A 19,297-nucleotide genomic window follows, 5' to 3' on the forward strand; every position below is an offset into this window, starting at 1 on the left:
GTCTTGCTGAACAAATAGTGCAGAGATGAGAATCAAACGAGCCCATTTTAAGAAGTGGGGCTGTGTCTAAAGATAAATGCTATGTAAGCACAAGAGAGTCTTCACAGCTAATATATTTTTAGGCATTTCAAAAATATCCTTTGGTTAGGTGGCATTTCAGCCTGAATCCGTAAATGTGTTTGATGCTCTTCCTGAATTAACTTGGAAGCCTGCTTCTGTCGAGCACAATGTGTCATCAGGCAGCAGCCAGTGAAAGGACCTGTTGATTGCAGCAGGCAGGGGAACTGGGTTCACCTGTGGGGGAAATCGCGGGCTGTGTGCAGTGTTAGGACTGGGGATCCCGTGCCATGGGGCCTACTGTTTGGAACATGCAAACCTAAGTCTGCGATTCATTTCCTTGAGTTGAGTTTTCCCAAAGTAGACATTTTTGGGTTGGTTTCCGTCCCTTCCCATAGCCAGTGTCAAGTAACAGTGTGCCTCTCCCGGATTCAGGGATGGCCTGAAGACCAGATGCATAGCCGTCTTGGCATGTGTCTCGTACTGGGAACAGCTGAATACAGTGTGGTTTGTCAGGGGTTTTTTTCCACATGAAATCAAGACTGCTGTTGCCAAAAGATGATTGTAACCATCTGTCTGACTATATGTATTTTTAAACTTTACCGAACGTTTACGCTCTTGAGTGGCCACTTCCACATCAGCACATGATGGTGGCAATTAGGAACTTTGTTTTTGTGATTTTTTTTTTTTTCGTTTCCTGCCTGTCTTTTGGGTCAGATTCCTTTCAATAAGGAGGGAATTTTATTCAGAAATGCACTCAAATGGAATACCACGTCTGAATTTAAGAGCTTGACTTCCATAACAACTTGAGTTATCTGTTGTAATCTAGTTTTCTTTTCAACAAACTTGAACGCTTGACAGTTTTTTAAATTGTTAAAAAATGTTTTCTTAATTGTTTAATTGGATAATAATGGCGCACAGTTTTGTTATGTAGAAGGTAGTGGGCATAGAGCACTAGAACACAGTTAAAACGTGAATTTATTTGCTAGTTAAATCGTGCACCCCACCAATGTATCTACGTCAATTTAGCCCTGCCTGTGTGCCAGGCTGAGTGCTAGGCTCCAAGGATGCCGCATTCCTCTTGTTTACAGTAATTGTTTCTTGAAAGATTGGATTATTGAAAGGCAGGTTCCCTCCAACACCTCCCAGTTTATTGGTGAAGATGGACACAAGCAAACCATTGACCATAGCTCAAGATGACAGTGAGTGTGATAAAAGTAGTTACTAGGAACACAAAAAATGAACACCCAAAGGAGGAGGTGAGGAGGGGATCAGAAAATGATTCCCAGCTGAGTTATGCTGAGTTTTAAATCATTCACAGGGGAATTTGGCCAAGAAGGAGGGTGGCTCATTCCTAGCAGAAGATCAGCATGTGCAACTGCATCAAAGAGTGTGATGCGTTTGTCCAACTGCAGGACATTCAGGATGCTGGAATGAAGGGTGCGTGCAGCGGGCTGGCAAGGTGGTCAAGAGCAGGTGAGGAAGGACTCTGTGTAAGTTACTGAGCTTGAATTTATTTGTGCAGGCTGTAGGGAACGACTTGAAACGTGCACTCTGGGCAAACTCAGTCTGGCAGCAGGGTGTTGGATGGGTGCATCCAGTCCTGTCTAGGAGAGGCAAGCAGTAAACCAGATGGGAAGCGATGGGATTCCGAACCGGTCCTGGGAGAGTTTAGGTATGAAGGATACTGAGGTAGAATTTCAATGTTTGAGTTTTGGGGGCAAGTAGGCTGAATTTCACAGGATGACGCCTAGATTTCTGGATTAACCATTTGAGGAGACTGGTGCCGTTTGTCAAATGTGACTGTGTGAGAAGAAACAGGTGTTTTTGGGGATATCAGCCTTGTCCATTTCGAGTTTGGCTAAAGAGTATCCAAGTGAAGATGACCAGTGGGCCATTGAGTCTGTGGATCTGTAACTTAAACCTCAAGCTGTATTCAAGGTCAAGATTTGGGAAGTAAGTCATTGCCATATTTAGCTGAGATGAGAGAGGCGGGCGGGGAGAAGGAGGGGAAGACGGATGAGAGAGAGAGGGGGAGAGAGAAGGAAAGAGGAGAATGGTGGGTGGGAGCTAAATCTGGCTGAGGAATCCCACTTCTAAACAAGTTCTTCCCATTAGGAAAGTATGCCATGGCACTGACCTTAACCAATCTCCCTAGTGCATTTCAGATTACTTGGTCTCCATTCAGCTTTTCGGGACCACATGATGAAAAGCAGTTGTGGTTTTATTTTCAGTAACAAAAACAATAATAAATACTTCTGATTTCTGTAACACTTTCACAAAGCAGTTGCATGGGGTAACAGAGGATGTAGAATCTTAGGCCCCGAGGGGTTGTAATACCAGGATACCAGGGGAGGTGGCTCCAGGCTGAGGACTTCCTGGTCTTCTGACTTGACCAAACCTCGCTGTCGAGATAATTTGTTCTTATGTTGGAGTAATGACTTCCCAATGGTGGCACGGATCCCTCTGTATCTAGAAGCAGGGTGCATCTGAGGCCACTTCCAGTTTTCTTAGTTATATTTGATGTGTTTTTTTTTGGTGGGGGATTAGGTACTGGATATTACACCCTTATGCCTTTTGAAAACCTCAAATTGGTTGATTTTGGATTGAAGAAACACAGTGAGTTTCTCCCAACCTTTTTAAGCAGTGTGTGCTGCAGCTGTTCCAGATTATTAAAACGGGCAAGGAAATGTATTTTTTGATGAGTTATGTGGAACTTTTCTGACTAGAAATTTTATTTTACGTGCCTCAAAATAGAATGTACTTTCTATTTCTGAAAAGCTGTTAAAATGACCAAGCTATTTATTCTTGTGGAATTTGGAATCCAATATGAGGAAACCAGTACCTGGCCCCGCCTCACGTTTGAGGGTTGCATGTGTGCAGAGTCTTAAACTGCATGGCGTTATCATGGCCATTTTTAGAGAAGTAATAATACCTTTTTATAGAGTGATAAATGGTACAAGCATGCAACAAATGTCTCCGGCTCTTAGGATTTCCCGCTACATTTTATCTTTGCTTCACTTAGTCTTTCTTCCACCCCCTCCACTCCCCAGTCACCATTTCTCTTGTTACATGTTGAACTTTCCTCATTCAACGATACTTGTCCAGCATTTTAGTGACAAAATAACCCATGCAAAGTGCTATGTTTAAGGTAGTGGGAGAAAAGATGTCCTTGGCCATAGTCGTTTTTGCTGATGGATCTCTAAGATGTCACCTAGTTTTTCTTTGAATAAACTATGAGGACTCCTTGTTATTTACCCTATTCCCATTGTTGCAATGCTGTCTATACCTACCTCTGTTTTAGCAGGTTCAAAAGTGTCAGTTGGCGTGAATGTGGGCACACCAGTGAAAACTCAATGAGTAAGTAACTGAAGGCCCGCCCTTCTGTAACTGTTAGGAGAATAATTCATTAGGACTTGGGCTATTCTGTCACCTTTTTGGAGCCACTCAACCTCCTCTCGAATATCCCTGTGGGTTGACACTGAAGGTCGTGGGAGCTGTCGAAGAGTTTTAAGCAGGAGAGCTTTTGTCTTCAGAAAACGTGTGGCACTTGGATGGAGCATGCAAGACTGTGGGAAATCGTCGAGGACGGAGGCTTTTGTAGAAATCTAAACAAGTGAGGCCAGGGTGGCAGAGATGGATGGGAAGGGGATAGATTCTAGAGTTAATTGAAAGCAGAGCGTACAGGACATGGAGACATTGGCCACTGGCGATGAGGCTGGACGGAGTCTTGGACAATTCCTGTTCTGTCCATTAGTGAGTGGTGAAGGAGATCCCCACAGACCCAACGTGTGGCACACTGGGAACCTGGATCCCTCTTGTCCTTGTGCTCCCTCACTGACTCTATAATTAAAGGGGCAGAGAGAATATACCATTCTTTCCTCTGTCACAGGAGGCAGAACAGTAGTCTCTGCCCTGCCCACATCTCAAGGTTATGTCAGAGCACGGCTTCAGCTGACAGGCCAGCTCTGACAGTGCAACAACGACTGAGTTCAGTGGGGAAATGTATCGTGATGTGTTAGTGGGTCCGCCCTGCGTGACCACCAGTGGAATAGTTCCCAGTTCCGTGGGCTGGCTTTGTGCTGAACAGCTGCTGTTCAGAGTGCCAGCTTCCCTCTAGAAACGCTGTGGAGTGGGTGGGGAGGGCGCATGTGTGTTGTCTGTAACTGCCACAACCACTGACTACATTGTTGTTCTGATACACTTGAAAACTATTTCACTGAGTGAGGTGCCATGTGAATTACTTAAAAATGATACTAGGTGTTAAGACGGTTTTGGTTGTTCTATCTTCATCTTTGCTAACAAGCTTAATGCTCAAGGGTCTCCTACCCCCATGCAAAAACCATGTCATCCACACCGTCAGGATGAGCAATCGATATCTTAAGGGATGCTGTACGACTAGTGAGGTTCCCCAACAAGGAGGGGGCAGCATGCCTAGGAAGTTTTGACCAAAATAATCACTGTCAAATGAGAGCTTTTGTGAAAAGATTATAATGTTTTTTATGAATAAATCAATAAATAAATCCTTTTAAAAAAGGACTCATCTCAGAATTTTACAGCAACTATACGAACATACTGTGAACAGGATGTGCAAAATTTTCAAGATATGGACAGAGCATTTTTTAAAAGGGTGTGTTAATGATGGGTTAATATCCTAATATTAACTTAAATTTAATAGTGAACTTGATGCCCTGACTGTGGCTTGTACGTTTCACTTGCACGTGAGAAAGAGGAGGGCAGGGTGCCTACCTAGCTGTTTAAAGAGGGATGACACTGATGACTTCTGCCAAAGGAGGAAAAAAAGTCGGAATGCATTTCGCAGAAAAATGAACATTTTTGATAGTTTACAGAATAAAAATAGTAATATTAATGCATACAACTACCAAAAGAGTAGACACAAGCCTGATGCTTTAGATAAACTAGAGGAAGGGGCCAGATACCCAGAGCTTCACGCATCGCCCGCCTCCCTCCCTCACCTCTGCAAAGAGTTGACATAAAAGAAGGCACCAGAATGCCGGTAATCAAGGTGTTGATGGAGATGTATCACATCCTCCAAGGAACCAGGCCATTCTTTTCTCCTTTAGAAGTAGGACACTTTCCTTCCCCAGAGGAAAAAGCAGCTTCCATCTTTCCTTCTCTGCCAAATCTTCCCCAGAGTGCTCTAACAGGGAAAAATCAGCTTTCTAGAGAGTTGAGGTTTCCAGGGACCCGAACACTTAGCCATGAAAGCACAGAATCTTTTTTTTTAGTTGAGGTGAAATTCACATAGCATAAAACCAACCACTTTAAAGTAAACAGTTCAGTGGCATGTAGTACATTCACAGTGTTGTACAACCAGTACCTTTATTTAGTTCTGAAATATTGTCATCACCCCAAATGGAAACCCTGTACCCACTAAGCCATCACTCCCCATTCCTGCCTCTGCACCCCCACCGTATCATAACTACCACCAATCTTTCTGTCTCTGTGGATTTACGTATTCCGGATACGTGAACTTTTGTGTCTGGCCTCTTAAACTTAATGTAATGTTTTCATGGTTAATCTACATTGTAGCAAGCATCAGTGCTTCATTCCTTTTTGTAGCCAAATAATATTCCCTTGTATGGATATACCACGTCTTGTTCACCCATCTATCTGATGATTGATGTTTGGGTTGCTTCCACCTTTAGCTGTTGTGAATAATGCTGCTATGTATTTGTTGAGTATCCATTTTTATTCTTTTGGGTGTATACCTAGGAATGGAATCGTTGGGTCATATGGTAATCTCTCTTTTATGTTTTTAATATTTTCTGGTTCAAAATATTTCCAAAACATACTATAGACCTCCCTACATTTGAAAACAGTTACACGGAACATGCGATACTTTGCTTGATGTTCCTGGCAGTCACTATGAATATAAATGATTACAAATTGCTATAATATGGTACAGATGCTCTCAGGATGTTTGGACTTTCTGTCTAGTGTTTCTTGCCTTTCCTTGTCTCTGCTACATTGCCATGCCTTGCCAAGGAATATGGAAAGAGAAGGCTCTGGAATTAGAGTGCCTGGGCTCAAGTCTCACCTCTACCACTTACCGGCTATGTGACTGTACACAAAATTTTATCTCTATGCCTCAGTCTCGTCATCTGAAAAATAGGTGTAGTATAATTCTGTGAACCTCACGCGGTTATTGTGGCTGTTACAGGGTCAGGTCTTGTGTATTAGTCTGCTAGGGCCACCATGACAAAATATCACTGGGTGGTGGGCACAGATAAAGACGATATGACGACAGAGCAAGAAGGTGGCCATCTGCAAGACAAAGAGAGAAGCCTCAAGAGTAACCAAACCAAGACTGATATCTCAGTCTTGGACTTCTGGCCTCCAGGATGGTGAGAAAATAAATTTGTGTTACTTAAGCCACCCCGTGATATGTTGTGTATCCAAATTTCTTATAAGGACCTCAGTCAGATTAGATTAGGGCCCACCCTGTTATTAACTTAAACGTCTCTTTAAAGGCCCTATCTCCATATATAGTCACACTCTGAGGTAGTTTCAAACAAGTAAATTTGCGGGGGACACAGTTCAGTGCATAACACTCCAGAAAGCCCTTGGCACTGTGCATGCGCTCTGTGAAAGTCGGCTGGTTTTTGGTGGTGGTTGCAGCCTCCTCTGACTTGCTTCTTCAGTTGTGTCTGAGCCTGGAAACCAGATAACCAAACCCTCGTGAGTGTTTCTCCCAGAAGTACAAGTGAACAGTGACGTCTGTGGGAGGCGGCCTAAGGCGTTACCCTTCTTTAATAGCTCTGTAGCTTCTGCTCTCCTGCTCTGAAGATTTTGCTTAATTTCTGGCCTGGATTTTGTCCCAGAAAGGTAAGATTGTCAGTCAGCTAAGCTCCAGATAAGTTATATGGCACTCCATGAGGTGTTTGAGATTATTGAAAGAATACCTGGTATTTTCAAAATGTTCTTGTTCCGTTTTAAAATTTGTGGCTCAATAGACATAACATAAAAGTTACCATTTTCACTATTTTTAAGTGTACAATTTAGTGTGTTAATACATTTGCAGTGTTGTGCAACCGTGACCACTATCCACCTCCAGAACCTTCTCCCCATCCCAAACAGAAACTCTACCCGTTAAACAGTAACTGTCTGTTCCCCTCCCCCAGCCCCTCTGGCTCTCTCATCGATGCTTGAATCCTAATGACCACCTGATGAGGAAGAAGGCTGGAACTGGACAGTCCTTTGTGCTCGGGACAGGATTAGCAGGTCACCGGGGTTAGGAGGTCACGCAAGAGCAGGGATTTGGGCCTGGGCTTCCCCCTTCTTCTTTCTCTTGTTTTTCTTTCACTGCAGGCCCGCTTTGAAATGGCTTCAATCATTTGTACAGAATGACAAGATTTTTACCAAAAGGTATAGGAAAAATTTATGCAGTGGGGAACAGTTCATCTTTCCCCTCAATTCGCACTCAGGTGAATTCTGTTAGAGCTCAGGCAGCGCTTCGGGGAGAGGTGGCAGCAGCCCCGTTCCCAGTGTGGACCAGCGTTGAGCTTCATCCAGACTCTTCCGTCTCTGTCCCAGCGTGGGTGGAGGCAAGAAGGCTTTGTCGGTGCCGTGTGTAACCGGGTGTCCCTCTGTCTCCCCACCCCGTGTGCTTGCAGACCTACATCGGCTCCATCATCGCCTCCGTGAACCCCTACAAGACCATCGCTGGCCTGTATGAGCGCGCCACCATGGAGCGGTACAGCAAGTGCCACCTGGGGGAGCTGCCCCCCCACGTCTTCGCGATCGCCAACGAGTGTTACCGCTGCCTGTGGAAGCGGCACGACAACCAGTGCGTCCTCATCAGGTAACCAGCCAACCAGGAGGCTGGCAGAGGGCTGGAGGGGGCACCACGTGGAGAGCCACTGTTCCCAAACCCGCTGGTCTGCCTACCAGCAGCTGTTTCTCAGCCCACTCCCACAACACAACACCTGCTTAGAACATTCATGAAAACAATTGTATAAGTGCCTGAATTTCTCAGATATAGTTTTCTGTTTTGAATAGCTTGATAACTACTGCTTTCAGAAGACAGGAAGAGCCCACCTGATGGACCACCTTTGTTGGCTCTTGGCCTCAGAATAATTACTCTGTTTTGTTTCTTTTTTTTTATTTGCCTTAATTATTCTTTGGTTTATTCCATTGCTGCGTGGTCCTGTCGATTTAAGGAAATGTTGCATAGTTCTTCCAAATTTAAAATGTTTTATATATTCTAGGGTGCTAGACAGAATGCTTATATATTTGAGCAAGATTTCTTTTTTCCCTAATATAAAATTACTTTAGATAGAATCTCTCAAGTTTAAGAATTTTTAATCATTTTGATTGGATATTCCTAAAACTTACCCTTGAATTAGCTACAGAAAAGGGACTTGCTATTTGTATGTTAAGAAAATGATAGAAGGGCATGCTTGTTTCAATTAATTTTTTGGCCAGAGAGAAGGGTCTTGACGTATCTATTTCAGCTGAGTCTTAGTTATTTATTAAAATAAACTGCTAGAAAGCCCACTATCAAAACTTGATTACTAGGAACTATCTAAAAAAGCAGTAGAATACATTTCTTTAAAAATATTTCTTGGTTTTTATTAACTAATTCAAATTGGCCTCACCACCTATATTCTAGTGACATTCTGTTGGGTGTCACTATTAATTCTTTACATTGGAATCATGTTCTAGTGACGATCAAAACACCGCTGGATGATATCCAGAGCAGATGTGCCAAATGTCGCTCTCAGTGAGGTTTCCGTGGAATATTCAAGTGCTTCGTTCATTTCTCCTTCCAAGGCGTTGATTCATGGAGCATGGGTGTTACTGAGAACCGATAGTATGCTAAAACTGCTGGTGTAAAAGGAGACTTTGACATCTGGTTTAGGTGGCTTTCTAGTCCCAACTTGTGGCAAAATAATTATATTATTTCAAGAGGAAAGGGAAAGCAAAAGGGTCTTTAGGAGGACAGCACACAAGACGTTCTTCTCCCCTTCCAGATTTCGGATTCAGTGGAAATAAGGCACAGAGACAGATGGAGAGCCATATGTCAGCTTTAGACTTCCAGCCAATCGGGCTTGCTAACAATTGCAGCCCCAAAGTAGGCAGGCAGAGAGACTCACCTGGTCATGGATACAGGCAGGTAACTGGTGGCCACAAACACTGGGGGAAACCAATTCCCGGATGGTGACGGGCAGACCAGCCCTTCCCCCTATTTCACCTCCAAGAAGCCAGTCCTGCTCCCATGGGGAGGGAGGGCAGGAGGGAGAGTGTGGGTGGGCAGACAAGCCAGAGGAGGCCCCTTGGGAAAACCCAAGGAAGAGAAGTGGAGCCCCCCCCCACTGTCCCGCGTGGTATCTGAAGATGAGTAAGAAATATAGCTAATGGTTTCTGAAGGGTTGCTGTGTTTTAGACACAGTGCCAAGAACTTTTCAGGCATCAGCTCATTGAAAGCTTCCAGCAGCTCTGTGATGTGGGTACTCTATAATGATAGCTACAGGTGCCACACACACAAAACTACTTTTGGGCATTGTGTTCTTCTGACTGGCAGTTTTTACTCATTACTCTTGTGCTTTTGTAACAAATCAGAATTATATGAATGTGACAGAGGAATGCCTTTCTCACTCATTCATTTTCTGTCGCTCTCTCTGCTTACCTCTGTCTGCCTCCTTCTCTAAGCGGAGGGAGAAGCATCTGGGCGGACATACTCTCTTCGCTTCTCCACCTTCGTGGTGCTAAATGTTCTGGGCTGCGGAAACTTGAGAGACATGTCATTTTACTCGGTTAAGTAAATATGAATCATTATAATTTGCAACTAATCAAAATGAAACTACTTTATATATATCTTTAAAAGGCTTTTAAGAGTCACTTTTCCAATAAAGTAACTTGCCTTATGACTAGAAGCACTATTTGTGGGCTTGTTTCGATGACTTCTCTAAAGCTCAGAAGTTAGAACTTCAGGTCACTATTTCAGCATGCAGAATATAATTTAATAAGATTTATAGAAAGAAAGAAAACTTAATCTATTTTAAGATGATTGAATTGTTTTCCAGACTTAGGTGTCTAAATATTTGCCATTGATAATTGCTTGTATTTGTTACTTTCAGTGGAAAAAATGAGAGCATGACTAATAGATAGCTTGCTAGACAGCAGCTTAGGGAGAAAGTGCAAAATCAAGTGAGATCATTGTGCATATACATATATATCTATGTATGTGTCTGTGTGTAATAAAACAGAAAGGGGTTGGCATTTTCATGCCGAAGACTGCGGTATTTAAAAATAAGGTGGGGGGAATGGGATGGGTGAAGGGGACGGGAGTGGATCCCAAATAGAAAGCTCTCATTGTGTAATGCTGCTGTGAAAAGAGTAGCTGTATTTATCTAAATTAACTCAGGGAACAGAGTCTTTAAGAATAGATTTCTCATTAAAATGTGTTTTGGTTTTTAATAGATCTCACCAGCAGTTCCTTTTTTTAGTGGGGGTTTGGGCTCTGGGAATTAAGAGAAAACTGAGTATAAAAATAAAAATTGCCCGGCACAGTAGCCCTATTTAGATTTCCTCAGGCATGATCTGCCCCCTGGTGGATATAACGTTTTACTACTTTCAAAACATTCTCATGCTAATACCTTTGAAACTAGATAATAGGCCTATTTGGAACTGGACACGACTTCATAGATCAATTTTTCCCTCACTTTATGAGCCTCTGTCACTTGGCTAAGGTCCCCGGTTAGTTGCTGGCAATGTCACATCTCTAGGCTTCTAGTCCAAGCCTCTTTTGTTGGTCGGTCTTACTTTCAAGATTGTTACCTCTCAAGCTCTAGTTTTATCTTTTTGTGCAGATTTAAATGAATGTTTATGCTGTTATAGTTTTTAAAATATAAACATGTAAGTTTAAAACTTGAAATTTTTTTTCAACTCACTGACAAGGTCAGCATTTGATCTTGGTTGATCTAGCACATTTTTCATTGAATTCAGTTTTTCACACATTGTATTGGACAGGCAGAGTTTAGTTTATTATGGTCTTTTCAGTATATATGACCTTTTAAGATAGATAGTGTAGGCAAGGCCTGTGGCTAATTCATCTGTGAAACTCATTGCCCAGAACAAGGTCTAGTAGGGGCAGCATTCAAGAGCTGTCAATCAAAGGAGGCATTTCCAGGGCAACTGTGGGTTTAGGACCTTTGCTTGCTTTACGTGTTTTTGTTTTCCAAAACTGGAACGATTTCTTCTTGACTATGTCTTTTATATTCTGGAACGGTAATTGGGTGTTTGGTCTTTTTCTATTTCTAGTAACATATTTAGAAGTGATTGACTTGGAACAGTGAACAAAACTTGTGTCCAGACTGAGAGGGGCACTAAGCAGAGTAAGGCCTGAGTCAAGCCTCTTGCTCATGTCATACAGCAAGTTACATGCTAGGCTTTGGAGATTAAAGGATAAAACCCGCTCACTGCCCTTCAGAAACGTCTACTGTGATGGGGAGAAACTGATGTAGATAAGTAATTTGAATACAGCCTGCCAAATGCTGTGATAGAAATGTGTACGTGGTTGCTCAGAGAAGGTTGCAGTAGATGCTCAAGAAGGAATAAAGAAAGTATTTCATAGAAGTGACATGTGATCATGAGTGAAAGGGTATGTAGGAATATGGCCAGCATGGAGGGGAGGAAGGGCACAGAAGCATTTGCAAAAACATAGATATTTGGAAATAGAAGATATGCCTGTAAAGCTATGGGATTTGCTAAGGGACACGAAGGGGCTGGGATTGGAAAAGCAGAGGAAGGGAACTGACATTCATCAGGAAAGACTAATTTGTGTGTAATCCTCAGAGAAGACCAAGGGGCATTTTCTGTGCGGAAGCTGAGGCCTGGAGCTGTTGAGTGTCTTGCCAAAGAGACTTTAGCTGTGAGCAACAGACACAGGATTTGAAATTCAGTCTCCCTGTGTTAGTTTCAGAACAGAATTCTACTTCCTGGTGCAGGATGCCGCCTTAAGGGCTTTGTCCTGCTCACTAAGACCTTTGGACTAAATCCTCAGGGCAGTGGTGAAGCTTCCTAAGTCATCTAGCAAGTGAGGGAGGGAGTGATCCATGTATATTTTGAGAAAACCATGTGAACCAGGGGAATTTGATTCATAGAATTGAGAATGTTTGCCAGGTGTCAGCAAGGTATTCTGTAAAGGGCCAGGGAGTATATATTTTAGGCTTTGTGGGTGACACTGTCTCAGTTAGAACCACTCAACTCTACCCTTGGTGTGCAAAAGCACTCAGGGAACAAATGAAGGGCCGGGTTTTGTTACAATAAAACTGTATTTACATAAACGGACATCAGGGCAGATTTGGGGGCCATAGTTTGCTGATACCAGCACTGGACTGGGAGACTAGCCTGTGGGGTGCATGAAGGGCCCTGTTCACATCAGAGGTCCTTTTCTTCATTTGTGCTCCGGATCCCTCCTTCCTGCTTTCCTGGTCACTTTGCTTCATCTTTGAGCCTCCCTGCCCCTGATTCTCTGACCTCTTCCTTTCTACTGCATCATTGGCATTATCATTCAGAAATTTCCAGAATGTTTCGTCTTTAGAAAAGAAAGATGCACCTTTGGTTCCACACCCCCCTTACACCACAAAGTACCCCCTCTCCTCCATGGGGCTCCATCATTCTGGGCTTCTTCCTTGCTCTCTGGGCATTCCTCCGCTCCTCTGTCATTTTCCACCTGCTCTTCTTCTAACCAACCTGCCTTTCCTTCTCTGGGTCTGCATGACTCCCCAGGCTTAAATGCCTTCCCCCTCCAGTCTCTCTTCTGAGTTCTGGACGTGTGTCCCAGTGCCTCTAAGGTATCAACACAGAGTTGTCTCATGGGTATCTCAGGGTGGCATGTCCTAAATTCATCCTGGTTTCCTCCCAAAAATGTGTTTGTCCTCTCATGCTTCTCATTTTCAGCAAGTAGGTTCTTTCTCCTACCAGGTCCCTAGCCTGAGATCAAGAAGTCAGTCTCTTCCCACAGCCCCCAAACGAAGGTAAAGTTGCATACAGTAAAGTGTACGATCTTATGTAGACAGTTTCATGTGTTACCAACACCCAGGTCTTCATGCCAGCAAGCTCCCTGGGCTCTCAGGAGTCATTCCCCATGCCTCCTGTCCACCCTCCTGACCAGGGCCATCAGCATCCCTTCCTTTCTCCCTCCACAGTCACTCCTGGAGCCTCTCACTCCTCCTCTCTGCTGCCCCCTCTCATTACCCTTCTGCCCTCACATCCTGTCTCCCTGTGTCGTCTCTTGCCTCCCTCTGTCCATTCTCCACACTCCACACTCCACACAGACTGATCTTTAAATCCTGATCACGACACCCTCCTGCTTCAAAACTGTCTTGTGACTTTCCATTCTACCTACGAAAAACTCTCAAAACTTTTAATACATCCTCCGAGGCCCCGTTCCAGTGCTTTGGGTTCTTTCTCTTTCTCTTTTTCATTTTTATTATCATCTTTATAAAGTTTGTTAACAGTATAAGCTCATTTGGGTTCATCTGGGTGAGCACGTTTTCTCCGAAGCCCGTGTTTGTGTTTGCAATCACGTTGGCGCCAAGGGTTGGGACTATAATTGCCATGGGCTAATGAGAAAAATGTAGGACTGGATATGTAAGTGATGTGTTTGCTGTAAGGGAAGGTGAAATAAGATCGTAATTGCTGTATGAGTTACTCTTTTACAGTGGCTGGAATAGGGGAAAGAGGTGGAATAAATGAGTCACCACACGCTCCGTGGTAGAATAGGCGCGGCAGGCTCGAGGAGCAGCAATAAGGCAGTCACACTGCCACGAGCTCTTCAGTTTGAGCAGAACGACATCCACCAGAGGGTTAAATTATTTTGAATTTTATTGGTCTGTATTTAATTCTTAAATTTATTTTGGCTTTATAGTTCTATAATTACAATAAGCAAAGAAGTACATGCCTAATTATATATATCATTATAATGCTATAATATCCATGCTATGTATTATATAGCATATATTGTATTATATAGTCCACCAAATGATTAACTCAATTCTGACACTATCTACCTGGACACTATCTACGCCATTCCCAGGCAAGTCCAAGTTGTTACCTGTACTTCTGATCGACCAGCTATAGATCACATGTACCAGTGACCCCTTCTTTGTGATGAATTTGCTAGAGCGGCTCACAGAACTCAAACATTTTACTGACTGAATCAACAGTTTATTATAAAAGGAGGTAACTCAAAAACAGCCAGATGGAAGAGATGCAGAGGGCAAAGTATGGGGAGAGGGCACAGAGCTTGAATGAATCTCCCCCGAATTTCCATGTGTTCACCAACCCAGAAGCTCTCCAAACTCGGTCCTTTTGGGGGTTTATGGAGGCTTTATTACTTAGGCATGACTGATTAAATCATGGGCCATTTGTCACTGAATTCAACTTCCAGCCCCTCTGCCCTCCCCTTAGGTGGGGGGAGGGGAGGAACTGGAAGTTCTGTCCCCTCTAAGCACGTGGTTGGTTCCCCTGGCAACCAGCCCCCCAACTTTTGGTTACCTAAGGGCTTTCTAAAAGTCATCTCATTAACATAACAAAAGACTTTAAACAATCACTCTGGTCCCTTAGGAAATTCCAAGTGCTTTAGGAACTCTGCCAGGAAGAGGACAAAGACCAAGTATATACTTCTTATAACCACTGTATCACACATGTATAACATAATATATAATGTATTATATGTATATTATGTCTTATATATATCATTATAATGACGGTTAATTTTTAAATGTTGGGGGGGTGTGATTCATGATATTCCACACCACCCTACTCCCCTATTTAAAAGAATCAGTTCCGTGCTTGACTGGAAAACAGTGGCCTCAGTAGGACCCCAGCGCTGTCCCTTCGATTCCCCAACTGTGGCTTTGCAGGCTGCTTTCCCGTCCTCCAGGGCATCCAACAGTTTCCTCTGGCAGCCTCATGCCCCACCCCTTCCTTCGGTCCTCACCCACTTAACTCCTGTGCATGTCCTCAAGTTTCTATCCACATGTCATTTCCCCAGAAACATCTTCACTCAACCGTTATCCTCCATCTAAATTATGAATCCTCCTGTCGCCCGAGATTTATACTTGACAGCACTGACCATACTTTGTGACTCTTTGATCTCTCTCTGCTGCTGGATCATAGACAGATGCTGTCTGTGGCTCTTTTGTTCAGGACTGCTTTCCCAGCCCTTCATGCGGCCTGACCATAGTAGGCGTGTGAATATTTAAGAAGGGAAGGAATACCTGTGGAGACGCTCTTTCTCTATTGCTTCAAAGATCACCTTGGTTTGACCCTCAATAAATTGTTTTCATGGGCATGTTAAAAGTCTCAGGCGGAGGTGGGGGAGGTGGAAGAGGCGAGGATAAAAGGCCTGTTACTTTGACATGGGACATCCGGCATATTGCTGGGTTTTAACAATTTCGGAATAGTTTAAGTATTTTTATTCTTTGCCTTGATCATGTAACACTGTGATCCCACTTCTTATCTCCTGGTGCAGTCCCATCTGAATTATGTGCGACTACTTCCAAGAGCAGTAGTTCCAAAACCTAGCTTCATGGTAGAATCATCTGGAAAATTTTTTAAAAGTACCGATGACTGAGTTCTACCGTGATAGGTTCAGATTAGGGCTATATTAGGTGATTCTAATGTGCAGCCAAGTTTGAGAACTACTCTTGCAGGGCACTGTACAAATCTGAGTTTTATTTTTGTTTCAAGTTTTACTTACGTATTTAAAAAGATATACTTGAAGATGCTTGAAGAAAATATACTACAATGAGAAAGAATACGGCTGAAGGTTGATATAGATGATATAGACTGATGTCTGTGTCTGGTTAACGACTGCGAGTCCTGGGTTTTCTTCTCCTTGACGAAGCCTTTGCTGTCAAGTTTGAACGGTATCTTCTCCATAATTGTATTTTTGCCACGTTATGTTCGTCAAGGTATGCTAATCACTGTAACAAACAGCCCCCAAATCTCAGGGGCATAACACAGGAATGGTTTATTTCTTGCTTATTTCGCAGCCCCATGTGGGAAGGTGAGAATCTTGACTTTACTCCGAATGTTACTTTGTTTTTTGTTTTGGAGATGTGTCATCCCTGAGGGCCCCAGAAGGGGGGTGTGGAAGACAAGAGAGTGGAGGACCGTGAAGGGGGGTTTTAGCCATCAGACGTGGAAAGGGCGTATATCCCTGTTACTCACTTGTTCAACTACCCTCTTGTTTAATTGGCCACATCCGACCCTTGTTACTAACTGATTGCTGTTCTTACTACAGTGGAGGTTGAATTGTCATCTACTTCTGTGTGCTGGAGGATAAAGAGGTGGGTTTGGGGAACACGTAACATTATTTCTGCCCCACATGTTTTAGCTAGAGAACTTATCCCTTTAAGTTTTGTTTGCTTGTTTTAAAAGAATTTAGTCATCAACTGCTAGGTAGATGAACATCTTTTAAAAACCTGGAGAATTATTTAAATCTCTTCTTGCAACTTTCATTTAGTGTCTCTGTTACTCATTCAATCCATCCTTGCCAAATGCCTCCTGTGTGCCAGCCGCCGGGCAAGGCAGGTACCAGTTATGCAAAGATGAATGCTAAGCCCTGTCCTAGGAAGATTCTCGTTGCTGATAACGGAAAACTCAACCAAAGTTGGCCTAACCTGCATGGACCTTTATTATCTCAGACAACACCAGGCAGGGCACTTTCACGGCTGTGGATTCAGCCACTCCCACTGGGCGCTTCTCTGATTTTCTTGGCTTTCACTTTATGATCTCAAGATAGGTGTGGATTCCCAGGTATTTGTTGTCTGCAGCAAGGGAGGGTTTCTGCCTGGCTTCTTATGTGTGTGTGCAAACCTTCCCAGGAGCCGTCAGCAACTTGATGTTAAGTCTCTTTGGCTGAAATCCTGACATCTGCCCACGGCCAACCCTGTCACTGGCCAGGGAAATGGAATTATTGCATTTGGCTTAGACCACTGGAGATCCCTGTGGGCCTGCGGCACCCAGGCGGGTGCAGACGGTATCCCCTCTGAGTCATTTCCTCTCCTTGTCTTACGTGTGCTTAATCATTTACCACGTTTCCAGCAAAATTCCCCTTTCATAACTTCCCAGCTCTTGGCTCTCACCGAGGGCCTCTTCTTCAGAACACAGGTGGAGCTCATCTGTTTCTGTTGCCGGCTTAGCAGTTGTTAACCTGCTACCTTGTGATATTGTTGGTTTTGCTCTACTGTTACTTATGCCTTTGAGTTACTTTTCTTATAAGTTCCCTGCCTTTTTACTACTTCTCTTCTCCCCATGGTACTGACGTGGTGTCTTACACAAAAGTGAGTGAGTTTCTCCTTCTAAATCTCTCTCATCTCTGTACCTTCCTTTCCGTGTCTGGGACCCGACCACCACACACCTAGATGATGACAAGAGCCGATCTGCCTGAGGGACCCCTCGCTCCTGCTGGAGCATTACCTCCAGAGCTGTGTTCATTATGGGCGGCCTTGCTGAGCTCAGTCTTTGCCTGGGGTCACCTCAAGCCTCTCACCCTTCTTTCTCCCCCGCCTCTAATTTCTGTCCAGCTGACCTAACCAGAATCCCAGTCCCATACAGATCTTGCCAGGCTCTTCTGGTTTCTGCAGTTTTCGCTCACATTGTCGTCTTACTCCAGATCCTTCCCCTTTTCTTTTTGCCCGGCCATGTTTGCCTATCCTTTAAGTTACAACCCATCCCTTATTTACTTCTCTCGTTGGCCTCCCCTCCCTCTGCATGGAGTTGCTCACTTTTCCTTAACTATCCTGAAAGCACGGTTTCTACAGAACTTTGGCCTCAGACAGACCTTGTGTTAAATTCTGACTCAGATGCTTAGCCACTGCCTCCTCCTCAGGATTATTTGGGGAATGAAATGATTTAGTTGGGTCGAATACCTGAAGGTCAATTCCCTCATCCCCTCAATAATATTGATGAATGATTGCATTTATGCGTATTTACCTGCTTTAAGTTTCCCAGGAAGATACTCTTAAGGTCCCCACTCATTTAATACACATTTACCGAGTGCCACACCGCTGAGTAATCCAGGACAGTCTAGTGAACAAAACAGAGACCCCCCTACTTGCGGAGCTTACGTTCCACGAAAGGCACCGTCCATCTTCTTACCTTAACTTAGTGAAGGTAGTTCTGTTCCCTTTATGCGCCGACAGAGGCGTGCATGACGCAGAAACAGTGTGGCCAGCTGGAGAAAGGACTTCACTTGCTTGGATTCAGCTCTTGAGATGGGCATTTTGGTCTGTGCTTTCCCACTTTTCAACAGTTTTGTGGACGAATTGTAGTGACATTGGCCAGGGTGGTTTTTCAAACAAATGATACTTAGAAGCACGAACGTCTTCATTTTATCTTTCAGTGGTGAGAGTGGGGCAGGTAAAACCGAAAGCACTAAATTGATCCTCAAGTTTTTGTCAGTCATCAGTCAACAATCTTTGGAATTGTCCTCAAAGGAGAAGACATCCTGTGTGGAACAAGCTATTCTTGAAAGCAGGTATTTCTTTATTGGATTTCTTGTTTCCAACTGATAGGATTTGCTTTCCTCACAGTATGGCTTGTGGAAGGAAGAATTAAAATTAGTGGGTCTGTTTTCTCTTTTTCTTGACTTTTCTTTTACAATTTCTCAAGGAAAAGTCTTGACATGCGCGTAACGATTTCTAATAACCTGAGCAACAACTCTGACACTCCATTGTTGGGCCAGGTTTGAGTTGGTGGGTGAGGGATTCTGAGGAACATTCTGGAGCCGCCTCCTAGCAGAGAGCCCTTCACTAGCTTTTTGAAGGCCTTGTTATCAGCAGAAATTTCAGCCTCCAACTGCTGTGTAGCAGAGGGCTTAGTGTAGAGATGAGCGAGCCTCTGTGCCCCATTCGGTCCTTTGCCTTATGAGCAAAATGGCATTTTAGTAGCCTCTCATGTGGCAGAAGATCAAGAATACATTCCATGGCAGTGAGCCTCAGAACTTCGAAAGAGCGCTGTGTGCTGAGGTATCATCAGAATTTTATTTAAAATATGTAATTGCCCAGTGTCTGATTTGCGCCTGATAAGATTTTTAGAGCAGATCTCTTATTTAGAAATTAGCCTGGGGAGTCAGCAAACTACAGCCTGATGCCCATATCCAGCAGCCTGTTTTTCTTTTTTTTTCAGCATTCAAACTTTTTTTTTTGGTGAGGAAGATTTGCCCTGAGCTAACATCCTTTGCCAATCTTCATTTTATTTT

At 43.7% G+C, this 19,297-nt stretch overlaps 1 protein-coding gene across 1 annotated transcript in view; it reads left to right on the forward strand.

Moving 5' to 3' along the window:
* Nucleotides 1-19,297, forward strand: part of MYO10 (myosin X) — a 210,793-nt gene that overhangs the window by 95,717 nt on the left and 95,779 nt on the right. The window contains exons 4-5 of the mRNA XM_008518069.2: nucleotides 7,695-7,882; nucleotides 18,440-18,574. Coding sequence (XP_008516291.1) covers nucleotides 7,695-7,882; nucleotides 18,440-18,574 — 323 coding nt within the window. The remainder of the gene's footprint in view (nucleotides 1-7,694; nucleotides 7,883-18,439; nucleotides 18,575-19,297) is intronic.

This window comes from Equus przewalskii, chromosome 20, assembly GCF_037783145.1.
Source record: "Equus przewalskii isolate Varuska chromosome 20, EquPr2, whole genome shotgun sequence".
Taxonomy (NCBI): Eukaryota; Metazoa; Chordata; class Mammalia; order Perissodactyla; family Equidae; genus Equus; species Equus przewalskii.